The sequence below is a fragment of the Pan troglodytes genome, chromosome 14, assembly GCF_028858775.2.
Source record: "Pan troglodytes isolate AG18354 chromosome 14, NHGRI_mPanTro3-v2.0_pri, whole genome shotgun sequence".
Lineage (NCBI taxonomy): Eukaryota > Metazoa > Chordata > Mammalia > Primates > Hominidae > Pan > Pan troglodytes.
This window is the reverse complement of record NC_072412.2, coordinates 18,388,699-18,403,817: the sequence shown is the minus strand read 5'-3', so window position 1 is coordinate 18,403,817 and position 15,119 is coordinate 18,388,699. Positions and strand designations below refer to the sequence as shown.

At 49.7% G+C, this 15,119-nt stretch overlaps 1 protein-coding gene and 1 long non-coding RNA gene across 2 annotated transcripts; one reads left to right on the top strand and one right to left on the bottom strand.

The window, feature by feature from the left end:
- Window positions 1-1,040: 1,040 nt before the first annotated feature.
- On the bottom strand, window positions 1,041-6,428 carry LOC101058169 (uncharacterized). The gene is made up of 3 exons (XR_673708.5): window positions 6,340-6,428; window positions 3,141-3,258; window positions 1,041-1,386 (listed from the first exon to the last, which is right to left on the bottom strand). It is a non-coding gene; the product is annotated as an uncharacterized LOC101058169 (long non-coding RNA).
- TUBA3C (tubulin alpha 3c) lies at window positions 6,176-14,695 on the top strand. Its single transcript, XM_016924999.3, has 5 exons — window positions 6,176-6,737; window positions 8,932-9,154; window positions 10,101-10,249; window positions 10,887-11,567; window positions 14,308-14,695. Exons 1-5 carry the CDS (start codon window positions 6,735-6,737, stop codon window positions 14,602-14,604), a joined length of 1,353 nt encoding a protein of 450 aa, XP_016780488.1. The 5' UTR covers window positions 6,176-6,734; the 3' UTR covers window positions 14,605-14,695.
- The last annotated feature ends 424 nt before the right edge of the window (window positions 14,696-15,119 follow it).

Below are 15,119 nucleotides of genomic sequence, written 5' to 3'. Positions count from 1 at the left end.
AGGGGAGACGCCACACTTTTTAAACAACCAGATCTCATGAGAACTTGCTCACTAGCCTGACAACAGCATCAAACCATGAGGGATCTATCCCCATGACCAAAACACCTCCCAACAGGCCCCACCTCCAGCACTGGGAAGTACATTTCAACAAGAGATTTCAGTGGGGACAAATATCCAAACAATATCATTCAGCCTTTGCCCCCTCCCCCCACAAATCTCATGTCCTTACGTTGCAAAATACAATCAGGCCTTCTCAAATGTCCCCCAAAATCTTTTCTTTTCTTTTCTTTTTTTTTTTGAGACGGAGTCTCGCTCTATCGCCCAGGCCAGAGTGCAGTGGAGCGATCTCAGCTCACTGCTGGCTCTGCCTCCTGGGTTCATACCATTCTCCTGCCTCAGCCTCCCGAGTAGCTGAGACTACAGGCGCCCGCCACCATGCCCAGCTAATTTTTTGTATTTTTTAGTAGAGACGGTGTTTCACCATGTTGCCCAGGCTGGTTTCGAACTCCTGAGCTCAGGCCATCCGCCCGCCTCAGCCTCCCAAAGTGCTGGGATTACAGGCGTGAGCCACTGCGCCCGGCCACAAGGGAATTTTTAAAACTTAGTACCACAGGAACCTCTTTTAATAATTTCACAGATATTGAGGGATGAGAACAAAATAAATGCTCGGCAGATGAACTTACTTGGTTTCACAAAAACTTAAGATCCATTTTAAAGTAATTTACATAATACAGCTCAAGTTTTCAAAGTTTTTTTTTTTTTTTGAGACGGAGTCTCACTCTGTCGCCCAGGCTGGAGTGCAGTGGTGTGATCTCAGCTCACTGCAAGCTCCGCCTCCCGGGTTCACACCATTCTCCTGCCTCAGCCTCCTGAGTAGCTGGGACTACAGGCGCCCACCACCAGGCCCAGCTAATTTTTTTTGTATTTTTAGTAGAGACGGGGTTTCACCGTGTTAGCCAGGATGGTCTTGATTTCCTGACCTCATGATCCGCCCGCCTCAGCCTCCCAAAGTGCTGGGATTACAGGCATGAGCCACCGCGCCCGGCCTCAAAGATGTTTTATTAAGGTCATACAAAGTACCCCAGAACTTAAAGTGTAATAATGAAACATTTTAAAAAGCCCAATCAATACCATCACTGAACCATATAAACAGCTTCCTCTTTCTGAGCTTCTTGGATCTTCAGCTCTCCTGCCACATCGTGTTGACTTTCTGCATGGCCACCTCCATCTCCCCTCCTTGTCCCACACCTTCTGCTTCTGGGAGCAGAGCTCTGCTACCAGCTCACCGAGCTCCAAGAAGTCCTGCAGGGCCAGCTTTTGCTGCTGATGGGCATCTTTGAGTTCTTTGGCCTGGGATTTCAATAACTCTGAGGCTTCAACCAATTGCTGAAAAAAAAATCACAATTATAGATGTTTTATGTTTGCTTAACAAAGGCCTGGAAGGTTTAGTCTTACACTATATTAAAGAGTTACAAGTGACAGCCAATGCTGGTTACAGATTAAAGCCAAAGATCGGAGAAATCCCCTGCTTGGAAAAAGCCCTGTGGTCACCTCACCCCAGCCAAACATTCAATGGGAAGACCACCTGGGCTCAGATGATGAGCACCAACTCCACACCAAGCAAGACCCTGCAACTGCATGGAATAGCTTACAGCAGGACACCTGGCTCTGTAACGTCAACCTCTGCCTGATGTCATCTACACAATTGCAAAGGTGAATAAAGCATTTGGGCGCTCCATCTAGTTACTTAAACATAAAAGGAAACATAAATATACACACACACACACACACAAACACACACACAACTTAAGATTTAAATCGGACCATGCACAGTGGGTCATGCTTATAATCGCAGCAGTTTGGGAGGCTGAGGTGGGAGGCTCACTTGAGCCCAGGAGTTCAAGACCAGCGCCTGGGCACAATGGTGAAACCGCATCTCAAGAAAGAAAAGAAAAAAGAAAAGAAAAGAAAGAAAGAAAGAAGAAAAGAAGGAAAGAAGGAAAGGAAAGGAAAGGAAAGAAAAGAAAGGAAAGAAAGGAAAGAGAGAAAGGAAGGAAGGAAGAAAGAAAGAAAGGGAAAGAAAGAAAGAAAAGAAAAGAAAAGAAAGAAAAGAAAACAAAGAAAAGAAAAGAAAATTAAGAAGAAGAAGATTTAAATCAAAATCTCCCTGGGTGGAGAGCCACGGTTGGACTTACCGTGAGGTCAGCTGTACTGACAACCCAACCTTACCACTTGCTGCACTGATGACCCTGACCTCCCCACAGCCAATCTGGTCAACAATGTGGTTGTTTAGTCACTGTCACACCTGCTGGACTATTACTGGAAGTGAGGAGAGGTGGAGCAAGCTGGCAGGGCAGCTCCCGCATGGGGAGGAAAGGCCTCCCCAGGCCTCTCTGCCCGGCTCAGAGTTATTGTGACTACATTAAGCAATGAGACACCACCCAGCCCACACTGCAGTCCCAGACAAGTCATGCAGGGGAATGACACCACAGATGATCTTAAGTAGCAATTTCAGTTTACAATCTGGCACATTTTAGAGGACAGACCACAAACTATAGGTCCAAGGACTTACGTGTATAAATGAATGTATTTTAGAAAACAGAACCTACTTGTGTTATTACTACTATACTGGCATTTGAACATGAAGTTTCACACATCTTACTAAAAACCAAATTTATGAAGAAGTTATGGGGGAATTACCCACATTTTAACAAATGGTCTTTTTTGCAGCTCCCTGTCATCACATGGTGGAGAGAGAAGGGGGAGTCACTGGTGTCAGGCCCAGCGTATCACTGCAGATGACACAGACATAGTTCCTCATTCAAAATTGGCAGGGGTGGGGGAGTTGCTGCTTACTTTGTGGGGTTGAACTGGAGATGGCAGATGACTGCGAAGTGGGTGCCTGCTGCAGGCAAGGTGCTAGTAGGCAGCCATGACTGGGAGCCAAGCTCAGCCAGCTGACACGAGCTATGCAGCACCCGGCTGGTCCCTAGATCCAGGCTTGGCCCTGGTGTCCTGCATGCAGCAGGGACAGTCCATGAGTAGGAGTCCCAAGAAGGTCTTTAAATATCTGTATGAACTCAACCTTACAAAACTGCAAAGTCTCGTAAGCCTTTCTCACCCAGAACTGAGCCACCTACCTTGCGCAGGTCCTCATTCTCCTGCCACACCATGCTGCCTCTCTGGCCCTGCCAGCCGCTGCGTAAAATCTTGGCAAAGTGTCCTTGTCCTCAAGTTGTCACTCAAGCCTGTTTGAATCTGAGCAAAAGAGGAAATAATTTGTGCTCCTTTCTGTGTAGTGACTATATGTAAACTTTGTTAGCTGGCTTACTGCAAGGATTTAATAATTGACAACGCTTTTTTTTTAGTACTGTATACTAAATAAAATACACAAGGCAGCAATACTAATACTGTTTACTACAAGTCAGTTATGGAATCATAACTTACAGTAAAAATGGGCACGTCCAAGACTCAATTTTTATTTTGTTATTTACAGTAGAATAAATATTTTGTTCCTAATTTTCCACACTCTCTACTGGGAATATGTGTTACTTTTATAATCAGAAAAATAAGTATTGCAGTCATGTGGCATATAATGATGTTTTGGACAACAGCACACAGCATATACAACAGTGGCCCCATAAGATTATAATACCATTATTTTTCATGTAGCTTTTCTATGTTTAGATACACAAATCCTTACTGTACAGGTCTGTAGCTGAGGGGCAATATGCTGTACGATGTGGCCTAGGTGGGCAGTAGGCTGCTCCATGTAGGTTGGTCTAAGTACACTCTATGATGTTCTCACGTCAACGAAATTGCCTGATGATGGCTTTCTGAGAGCGTATCCCAGCCTCTGAGGGACGCATGACTGTACTGAAGAGCATGGGGTGACATGGGCTACAGCTGAGTTCTGTGCATGATGTGGTTGGAGCCCTGAGGAAGGGGAGGGCTGTGGACTGAACTGTGTCCCCCCATTATTAGACACTGAAGCTCCGATCCCCAATGTGACTGTATTTGGGGATGGGGCCTATAAGGAAATGATGATGATTATGTGAGGTCATAAGGGTGGGCCCTGATCCAGTAGGATTCGTGTCCTTATAAGAGACAAGGGAGCTTGAGTGCTGCCTTCCCCCACCCTGTGGGAGGACATGGTGAGAAGGTGGCTGTGTGCAAGCCAGGACAAGAGGCCTCTGGGACTTTTAGCCTCCAGAACTGTGAGAAAATAAAACTCTGTTGTTTAAGCTACTCAGTCGATGGTATTTTTTTAGGGCACCCGGAGCCGACTAAGATGGAAGGATTCACCCTTCTGGGGAGAAGAGGCAGGAGGCAAGAGGCCTCCTCTGGTTTCCCTGGCTCTCCACAGATCTCCCTCCCTGCTCCTCCTCTTTGTGCCAAAACATCCTTCTAAGGGTAGACCTGATTGCACTGTTCAGAGGTCCCCAAAGCCCACAGAAAAGTCTCAACTCCTGGACCTCGTGAGTCCCATCCCACTGGGGGAGCTCCCTCTCTCTTCTCTGCTCTCCTCTCAGGAGGGAAAGTTAAGAGCCTGCTTGGCCACCCTCTAGGGAGATGCCATGATGGGGTGCTGCATCCTGGTGATGAGCTGGGGGTAAGCCAGCACGTCTCCTCCAGGCCTTTTCTCAGAACTGAATACACACTGTTAAGACGATCTTTAGAAATGGAAGAATCAAACTGGGAAGAATTACACGCCTGTAGTCCCAGCCTACAAGGAAGCCTGAGGCATAAGGATCACTTGAGCCCAGGGGTTTTGAGTCCAGCCTGGTCAACATGGTGAGAACCAGTGTCCAAAAAATAAATAAATAAGCAATAAATAAATAAGGAAGAATCAGGTGACTGCTCCAGACTCCTCCAAAATGGGCATTGTGTCCCTACTCTGCTCTTCCCAGGACAGGGCTGTGCCTTCCCCTTTCCTGGTGGCCATAAACCCAGTCCCTCTCACTAAAGAAGAGAGAAAAGAAAAAGTGTTCAAAGCACTTTGAGTTATGCGAGGTGTGCAGAATGTATCAGGCCCAGAGAGACAGGAATATGGGACTTCAGTCACACACCTCATACCCATGCCCCAGCAGCTGTGTAAAGGCATTTTGTTCCTGACTAGCTTTATCTTCCTGTTACTAGAATTTGTGATACAAAAGACAATATAGAGCCAATAAATAGCTTATGTTATTTTAATATACATTCCTCTGGCCAGGCCAGCCAAGGTGGAAGGCTCCCTTCCGGCCAGGAGTTCAAGACCAGGCTGGGCAACACAGCAAGACTCTGTCTCTATTTGTAAAATTCTTGGTAAACAATTTAGAAACTGCCCCTTCTTTTCCTTTAAAAACCCATTTGTAACTGCGGCTAATTAGAGTGTATATTAAGGCAACTTGCATCTCCAAGGTTGCAGTTCGCAAACTTGGCCCAAATAAACTGTTTTTTTTTTTTTTTTTTTTTTTTTTGTGAGACGGAATCTCCCTCTGTCACCCAGGCTGGAGTGCAGTGGCACAATCTCAGCTCACTGCAACCTCCACCTCCCGGATGCAAGCGATTCTTGTGCCTCAGCCTCCCGAGTAGCTGGGATTACAGGCACCCATCACCATGTCCGGCTAATTTTATTCATTTATTATTTTTTGTAGAAACGGGGGCAGAACGGGTCTCACCACGTTGCCCAGGCTGGTTGCAAACTCCTGACCTCAAGCAATCCTCTGGCGGAGGCCTCCCAAAGCACTGGAATTACAAGCCTGAGCCACTGCGCCCGGCCCAACCTCTCCACCTATATTAATTTTACCTCTTCTTCTTCTTTTCTTTTCTTTTCTTTTTTTTTTTTTTTTTAAGACGGAGTCTCGCCCAGGCTGCAGTGCGATCTTGGCTCACTGCAACCTCTGCCTCCCGGGTTCAAGCAATTCCCCTGCCTCAGCCTCCCGAGTAGCTGGGATTACAGGCGCGCCCACCATACCCGGATAGTTTTTGTATTTTTAGTAGAGACGGGATTTCACCATGTTGGCCAGGTTGGTCTTCAACTCCTGACTTCAGGTGATCTGCCCGCCTCTGCCTCCGAAGTGATGGGATTACAGACGTGAGCCACCGAAACCCACTCACTTTTTCCTTTTAGATCACAAAAGTGATCGAATCCCGCCACTTCCCGGGTGCTGGATGGGAAGGTGGGGTGACTGCCGTGCTGCTGTGACTTGGGTAGATGCCGTGAAGGCCTCTCAAAGGCAGCCATGTTTGCAAAGATCTGAATAAGGCACCTCCAGAGGAACCGGTCTGGGGCAACTGGGGAGGAGGCAGCGGCACAAGTTCGTGGTCAAGCCACTGCAAGGCTGGGAGCTTACTTACAAAGCAATGTTCCTCCACCCATAAAGACGCAGTAGCTGCTCCAACCCCGGTCAGAGGACCCCCGGAAACGTCTCAGCCCACGCACTGCCCTCTGACCCCACTGCCTTCCCGCCAGTCCTGCATCCAGTCAGAGGGCCCTCTCTGAGCCCGCTGCCTTCCCGCCAATCCTGCATCCAATCAGAGGGCGTCCCCACTACGTGGTTTGCACAACGGCCAATTGAAACTAGGATCCGAGCCTTGGCCCGCCTCCCAGGAGCCCCGGACCAATGGTGGCCTGGCACCAGCAGGCCAATCCCAGACAGCGCACGGCGGGAGGCTGTCGTTGGGCGTGCGCAGCTGCAGCGGCGGTTGAGGTCAAGTAGTAGCGTTGGGCTGCGGCAGCGGAGGAGCTCAACATGGTAAGGCCAGGTCACTCCCACCCCGCAGACGCCCAGGCTGGAGGGTGGACGAAGTTGGCCTCCTGAGGTGGCTGGATGGAGGGATGGTGTTGCGGGCCAGGGTGCAGAGAGGAGGTCAGAGAAGGATGCGGGGCCCAGGGCGGGACACGAGGACACGGGATCGTCTGCTGGGTCTGCGGGCTCCAGGGCAGGGACGGCAGCTTTTGTTTTAGACGAAGCTGCCGGCCTTGAGTCAGTGGACGGGGAGCATTGACCGTGTCCTGTCCCCCAGAGAGCGAACAGTGGTGCCGCCTCCTGAAGACAGAAGGGCGCTGCTCCCGCTTTCCGGTCTCCAAACGTCTCTGTCCTATTGGAAACCACTGAGGAGCCCCAGGAGCCTTGCTGATGGAGGCAAGGGCTGTGGGCATTGGTCAGTTCAGGAATTAAAGCTCAGACGGGAGTTGGAGGCGGGGAATCCCCTGAGGTCAGGGGCTCCTCACTAGCCTGGCCAATATGGCGAAATCCCTTCTCTACTAAAAATAGAAAAATTTCCGGGGTGGAGGCGTGGATCTGTGGTTCCAGCTACTCGGGAGGCTGAGGTGGGAGGGTCAGCTGAGTCCAGGACTTCGAGGCCGCAGTGAGTCATGATGGTGCCACTGCACTCCAGCTTGTGCGATAGAGAGACACCCTGCCTCAAAAAAAAAAAAAAAAAAAAAAAAAGCAACCTACGCATTCACATAAAGAATAGATTTCTAAGTCCCAAGTCTGAATAGCAGTGGCCGTGGTTTGTCGAGTATCTTTTTTTTTTTTTTTTGAAACGGCTCAACAACAGCTCTGTTGCCCAGGCTGGAGCACAGTTGCATGATCACGGCTCCCTGCAGCCTTGAACCCCTGGGCTCCAGCAATCCTCCTGCCTCAGCCTCCTGAGTAGCTGGGACTACAGGTGTGTGCTGCCACAGCTGGCTAATGTTTAAATTTTTCGGCCGGGCGCTGTGGCTCACGCCTGTAATCCCAGCACTTTGGGAGGCCAAGGCGGGCATATCAAAAGGTCAGGAGATCAAGACCATCCTGGCTAACACGGTGAAACCCCATCTCTACTAAAAATACAAAAAATTAGTTGGGCATAGTGGCCTGTAGTCCCAGCTACATGGGAGGCTGAGGCAGGAGAATTGCTTGAACCCAGGAGGCAGAGGCTGCAGTGAGCTGAGATTGTGCCACTGCACTCCAGCCTAGGTGACAGAGCAAGACTCTGTTTAAAAAAAAAAAAAATTTTTTTTCATAGTTGCCCAGGCTGGTCTCAAACTGGTCCCAAGCGATCTCAGCTCAGCCTCCCAAAGTGCTGGAATTACAGGCGTGAGCCACCACACCCGGCTTGTCAGGGCTTAAAGAAACCACCAAAGGACAGTGCAGTGTCCCAGCACTGATGACGTCTGGGAGCCATTACACTCCTGGGCTTCAAGGGGTGGAGGGGAGGGAGTGCTTACGAAAAATTGAGAGGGTAACTTTATGAAGAGGGCCACCTGCCAAAAGTGTGGCCTTGATGGAGGGATTTGTATCGCCCATGAAAGGTGAGCAGGAAGGGGCCAAGGGGAGAGTACCCTGACACCACTCTCCTCCAGCCTCCTGGTCTCCTGCTGCTGCCTGTCATTGAACAAACCAGCACAAAGCCAGAGAGCAAGGAAGGCCTCTGATGCTGTCCTCATGGGTCAGCCTCGGAGAGCACAGGGCGGGTGGTGAATGATGGAGGGTAGATCTGGGGGTGCAGAGAGAGGACACATACTGAACACCTGGGCTTGGACCACAGTGACCTGAGACCTACTCTCTATTTCCTTACCCAACCCCATTACCTTATCCTTTGATAGGACATAATCAAAAACTGCTATGTATTCTTCAGAGAATTACTGTGACTGGCTATAATGTGGGGTTGATTACTGACATTACATGGCTTCCAAGTTTTAAAATAATCCAATTTTTGTGTAGTGGCAAACATTAGGTTCTAGGGCTACCTCTGGAACTTAGCAGCTGGGATGGTGTAGAGCAAGTAAGTTTTCACAGGGATAAAGGGGTCAGTCACCTAACCCTCCTAGGAAATATCAATTGTGAAAGCACCAGATACTGAAGCAGTATATAAATATTAAATTAGAATATTTTGCATACCATATAGCTTCAAGTTGCCTTGAAATGAATGGGTCTACATTTATGTTCTGGTTCACAGCGTGAGTGTATCTCTATCCACGTGGGGCAGGCAGGAGTCCAGATCGGCAATGCCTGCTGGGAACTGTACTGCCTGGAACATGGAATTCAGCCCGATGGTCAGATGCCAAGTGATAAAACCATTGGTGGCGGGGACGACTCCTTCAACACGTTCTTCAGTGAGACTGGAGCTGGCAAGCACGTGCCCAGAGCAGTGTTTGTGGACCTGGAGCCCACTGTGGTCGGTAGGTGCTCGGGTCCTGGATGGCAGCTTTCCTAGGAGGGTGGGAGAGCATCGTCGGTAAGGCCCCATGTGGGCTCCTTTGAATCCTCCTGCAGAAGGTATGAGATAGACAAGCATATTCCCATGGTGTTAACAGAAACTGAAAGGTTCGTGATTAAAGTGTCTGTGAGACTCGGCTCCTAAGTTAGGAAAACCTGGCCTACAGGGAAAAGCTGCTTTGCCAACAGTAAGATGGGCTATGGAGAGATTCCGTCGTGGCTGCCTCAGCCCTGTTCAGGTGGCCCTGCCTGCAGGGCACAATGGCATTGGTTTCCTCCTGAATGCTGTGTACTCTTATGCTGGTGCAAGAGAGTCTTGACCTGCGTCTTAGGCATAGAAGGTTAAGTACAGAACAGTCATTTGCTTCCTCCAGATTAGAAGCCCAGGATAGTTTCCAAGGAGAGCTGCAAAGAGACAGCCCCTTTCAGTGGCCCCACATGAGATGACAGTGTCACCTGAAAGCCTGTGGGGCCCAGGCCACACAGGGTGCCCTGATGGGACTGCCCTGCAGAAGTCACACTGACCTGGTGACTTCTCAGTTTGTAAGCATTTTTAACTTACAGCCTTCAATGTAGCTACATGTAGGAAAGAATTATGTACCTGTAGAATTACCTGTGTGGGGGTGCTGGAGCTTATTTCCCTTCACTGGGAGCTGGTCGTGCTGACATTTATATTGTAAGCTGAGTTTCACTTCCTAGAGTCATAAATCGCAGTTTGGTTATCACACATTTGCACTTTGGTTATCACACAGAGACATTTTCTACCAGACACTGCCACTGTTGACCTACAACATGTAGGTCATGTACTTTGAACAGCATGTACTTTGTAGAAGTGAACAGTCCTGGAATGTGTCCATCTTGGTGAGTACAGGCCTTAAAGATTCACAGTACATACGGTCTCTTTTGTAGATGAAGTGCGCACAGGAACCTATAGGCAGCTCTTCCACCCAGAGCAGCTGATCACCGGGAAGGAAGATGCGGCCAATAATTACGCCAGAGGCCATTACACCATCGGCAAGGAGATCGTCGACCTGGTCCTGGACCGGATCCGCAAACTGGTAAGAAGAGAAGGCTTCATGTGACCATTGTCCTGCACAGGAGGGTAGATCTTAGATTGTGAAGGGGAGGTCATTTTGTCAAAACCTAGACCAGCATGTTGGCCGGGTCTGGTGGCTCACGCCTGTAATCCCAACACTTTGGGAGGCCGAGGTGGGCAGTCACCTGAAGTCAAGAGTTTGAGACCAGCCTGGCCAACATGGTGAAACCCTGTCTTTACTAAAAATACACAAATTAGGCGTGGTGGTGCCTGCCTGTAGTCCCAGCTACTCAGGAAGCTGAGGCAGGAGAATGGCTTGAGCCCGGGAGGCAGAGGTTGCACTGAGCGGAGTTCATGCCACTTCACTCAGGCCTGGGCAACAGAGTGAGATTCTATCTAAAAAAAAAAAAAAAAAAAAAACAACTTAGACCATCATCTTGACTCCTATTGCGCCTGCAATGGTCTTAGTCTGAAGTATGCATGGTGATTTGTCTGTAGATCTTTGTCTGCTTTTCTTTGCTTCAGAGTGTACTGCGTGTTTATTATGGATGATTGGAATCCATATCAAGTCTTCAGAGGCAGAGAAGTGGCCCTGGCTTGGTGGAGGTTGGTGGTGTGGCTTCCACGGGCATTGATTCATGTTGTCTGGTTTCCCTCAGGCGGATCTGTGCACGGGACTGCAGGGCTTCCTCATCTTCCACAGCTTTGGGGGCGGCACTGGCTCTGGGTTCGCATCTCTGCTCATGGAGCGGCTCTCAGTGGATTACGGCAAGAAGTCCAAGCTAGAATTTGCCATTTACCCAGCCCCCCAGGTCTCCACGGCCGTGGTGGAGCCCTACAACTCCATCCTGACCACCCACACGACCCTGGAACATTCTGACTGTGCCTTCATGGTCGACAATGAAGCCATCTATGACATATGTCGGCGCAACCTGGACATCGAGCGTCCCACGTACACCAACCTCAATCGCCTGATTGGGCAGATCGTGTCCTCCATCACGGCCTCCCTGCGATTCGACGGGGCCCTGAATGTGGACTTGACGGAATTCCAGACCAACCTAGTGCCGTACCCCCGCATCCACTTCCCCCTGGCCACCTACGCCCCGGTCATCTCAGCCGAGAAGGCCTACCACGAGCAGCTGTCCGTGGCTGAGATCACCAATGCCTGCTTCGAGCCAGCCAATCAGATGGTCAAGTGTGACCCTCGCCACGGCAAGTACATGGCCTGCTGCATGTTGTACAGGGGGGATGTGGTCCCGAAAGATGTCAACGCGGCCATCGCCACCATCAAGACCAAGCGCACCATCCAGTTTGTAGATTGGTGCCCAACTGGATTTAAGGTATGACTGGGTAATGTGGAGTCCTTGTACCTTTCAGCAAGCAACAGACACACAGAGTAATGCTGCCCCTGAAGGCCCACATCCTTTGAGGATACTACCCCTGTTCCATGGGCTAGGCACGTGGGCATCAATTAGTGAACCAGAGTGATCATTAATTCAGTGATCTTTTTTTTTTGAGGCAGAGTCTAGCTTTGTCGCCCAGGCTGGAGTAAAGTGGTGTGATCTCAGCTCACTGCAATCTCCATCAGCCTCTCAAGTAGCTGGAATTACAGGCACCCACCACCACGCCCAGTTAATTTTTATGTTTTTAGTAGAAACAGGGTTATGCCATGTTGGCCAGGCTGGTCTCAAACTCCTGACCTCAGGTGAGCCACTCACCTTGACCACCCAAAGTGCTGGGGTTAGAGGCGTGAACCACCACGCCTGGCCCAGTGATGTCTTTTGAACTCTCTTTCTGAGTCATTACACTATGTATCTGTGATGAGCTTTACTTACTTACTTTTTTGTTGTTGTTGAGAAGGCTGGAGTGCAGTGGTGTGATCTCGGCTCACTGCAACCTCTGCTTCCCAGGCTCAAGTGATTCTCTCACCTCAGCCTCCTGAGTAGCTGGGACCACAGACATGCACCACCACACCCAGCTAATTTTTGTGTATTTAGTAAAGGGATTTCACCGTGTTGGCCAAGCTGGTCTCAAATTCCTGGTCTTAAGTGATCTGCTTGTCTTAGCCTCCCAAAATGCTGGGATTACGTGCATGAGCCACTGTGCTCAACCCTATTTAATTACTTTTTTGAGACAGAATCCCACCTGTCACCCAGGCTGGAGTGCAGTGTGGTGATCACAGCTCTCCACTAAAAATACAAAAATTGGATGGGCATGGTGGCCCATGCCTATAATCCAGCACTTTGGGAGGCCAAGGCAGGCGGATCACCTGAGGTCAGGAGTTTGACACCAGCCTGGCCAACAGGGCAAAATCCCGTGTCTACTAAAAATACAACAATTAGCCGGGTGTGGTGGCGGGCACCTGTAATCCCAGCTACTGAGGAGGCTGAGGCAGGAGAATCACTGGGACCCAGGAGGTGGAGGTTGCAGTGAGAAGATATCACTCCACTGCACTCCAGCCTGGGTGACAGCACAAGACTCTGTCTCAAAAAAAGAAAAAAAGACAAGATCATACAAATTCTAGGCCTTACAGGTTACACGACCTCTGTCACACCTACCCCACTCTGCTGTTGGGTAGCAAAATCAATCTGCAAATGAAGGGGTGTGGTGGCTGTGTTCAGACAAGATCTTACAAAATTAGGTGGCTAGTCCAGCAGCTGTGCTAACCCCTGAAGGAGAGGAAGAGACACCCACAGTAGGAAATCCCAGTCAGAACTGACTGCAGTGGTCTCCCCCAACAGAGACAGTGGGGGTCTGAGCCAGAGGCAGCAGGGAAAGCACAGCACAAGAACGCACAGGCCCAACAGAGAAATGCCACAAGATTTAGTAACCAACTATTGATAAAGCTGAAAGAGGACAGCAAGGTTTCTTTTGTGTCAGTGGAAGGTAGGGACAGATTTTGTGTCTGAGGCAAACCCAGGCCAAAATTACTAGGCTTCCCAGAAAAGAAATAAAGACATTGCTGCTTTTTGTTTTGTTTTGTTTTTGAGACGGAGTCTTGCTGTGTCGCCCAGGCTGGAGTGCAGTGGCATGACCTCGGCTCACTGCAAGCTCCGCCTCCTGGGTTCATGCCATTCTCCCGCCTCAGCTTCCCGAGTAGCTGGGACTACAGGCGCCTGCCACCACGCCCGGCTAATTTTGTTTTTGTATTTTTAGTAGAGACCGGGTTTCACCATGTTAGCTAGGATGGTCTCGATCTCCTGACCTCGTGATCTGTCCACCTCGGCCTCCCAAAGTGCTGGGATTACAGGTGTGGGTCACTGTGCCTGGCCTTTTTATTTTTTTGAGACAGGGTCTTGCTCTGTCACCCAAGGAGTGGTAGGATCTCAGCTCATTGGAACCTCTGCCCTCCAGGCTCAAGCGATCCTCCCACCTCAGCCTCCTGAGTAGCTGGGACCACAGGTGCACGACACCATGCCCAGCTAATTTTTTTGTATTTTTGGTAGAGACAGGGTCTTGCCATACTGCCCAGGCTGGTCTCAAACTCAGTTCAAGAAATCCACCTTGGCCTCCCAAAGAGCTGGGATAATGGGTGTGAGCCACTGCACCTGTTGCTGTTTTCATCACAAAAAACTCTTTTTTTTTTTAAATCAAACCCTCCATGAGACAGTGGAGTGAAGGATGTTGTGAAGCAGTTTATAGTAATGCCCAAGTTAAAAGAAAATATATACACCACCTACAAGATTCCCCAAAATGCCCATAAAATTACTAAGTTCAACCTACCTTTTCCACATGAATTCTACCACCCAAGAAAGGGGCACAAAAATTCTTTAGAAAATACCTTATTCTTAAAAAAAAAAAAATAAATGCTGGGCATGCTGCCTCATGCCTGTAATCCTAGCACTTTGGGAGGCTGGGGTGGGTGGATCGATTTGGCCCAGGAGTTTGAGGCCAGCCTGGGCAACATATGTTGTCTGGAACTGTCATCCTGCCTGGCACAGAGAAGGGCTTAGTGACATTTGTGGGGTGAACTGAGAATTCTCCTGTTCACCTACAGGGTGTCTTCTTTTTGAGGAAAAGCAGCCACCATTTCCAGGTTGATATAAGCTTCATGGACTGTTTCTTCCTCTTCTCCGGCAGGTGGGCATTAACTACCAGCCCCCCACGGTGGTCCCTGGGGGAGACCTGGCCAAGGTGCAGCGGGCTGTGTGCATGCTGAGCAACACCACGGCCATCGCGGAGGCCTGGGCTCGCCTGGACCATAAGTTCGATCTCATGTATGCCAAGCGGGCCTTTGTGCACTGGTACGTGGGAGAAGGCATGGAGGAGGGGGAGTTCTCTGAGGCCCGCGAGGACCTGGCAGCTCTGGAGAAGGATTATGAAGAGGTGGGCGTGGATTCCGTGGAAGCCGAGGCTGAAGAAGGTGAAGAATACTGAGGGGAGGGTGTGGTGGGTTCTCCACTCCACTGCCACCCCCAGCGTGGCTGCTTTCAAGTTCTTTGCAATTAAAGGTTCTGTATAAAACCAAGACCTCTGTGTATCATACTGCTTAGCTTTGCCGCAGGAGCAGGTGGGACCCCCAGAGCCTGCATGGACAGTGGTGGGGTGCCAGCCTGCCCTGCTAGCATGGAGTTGGGTGCAGCGGGATGGTACATACTTAAGGAGCTGCCACAGAAGTAACTTGACACGGAGAAATAGATTTCCTAAATTCTAGGAAAGCACAGTCAGGGTTTTCAACTGAATTTGCAATTTTGGGGGCTTCTCTATTGATGGGTGATGCTAGCTAAAAAGAAGAGTCTAGACGTGGAGTGTTTAAATCTGAGGTCTGTGGATGGGGCTTGTCCATGAAATCCCTAAAGCTGCAGGTCAGATGTGTAAGGTCAGGACATTTTAGAAGGGAAAGAGTGTTACTGTGTTCTGCACAGCATTCGTGACCCACAGAAGGTTACAAC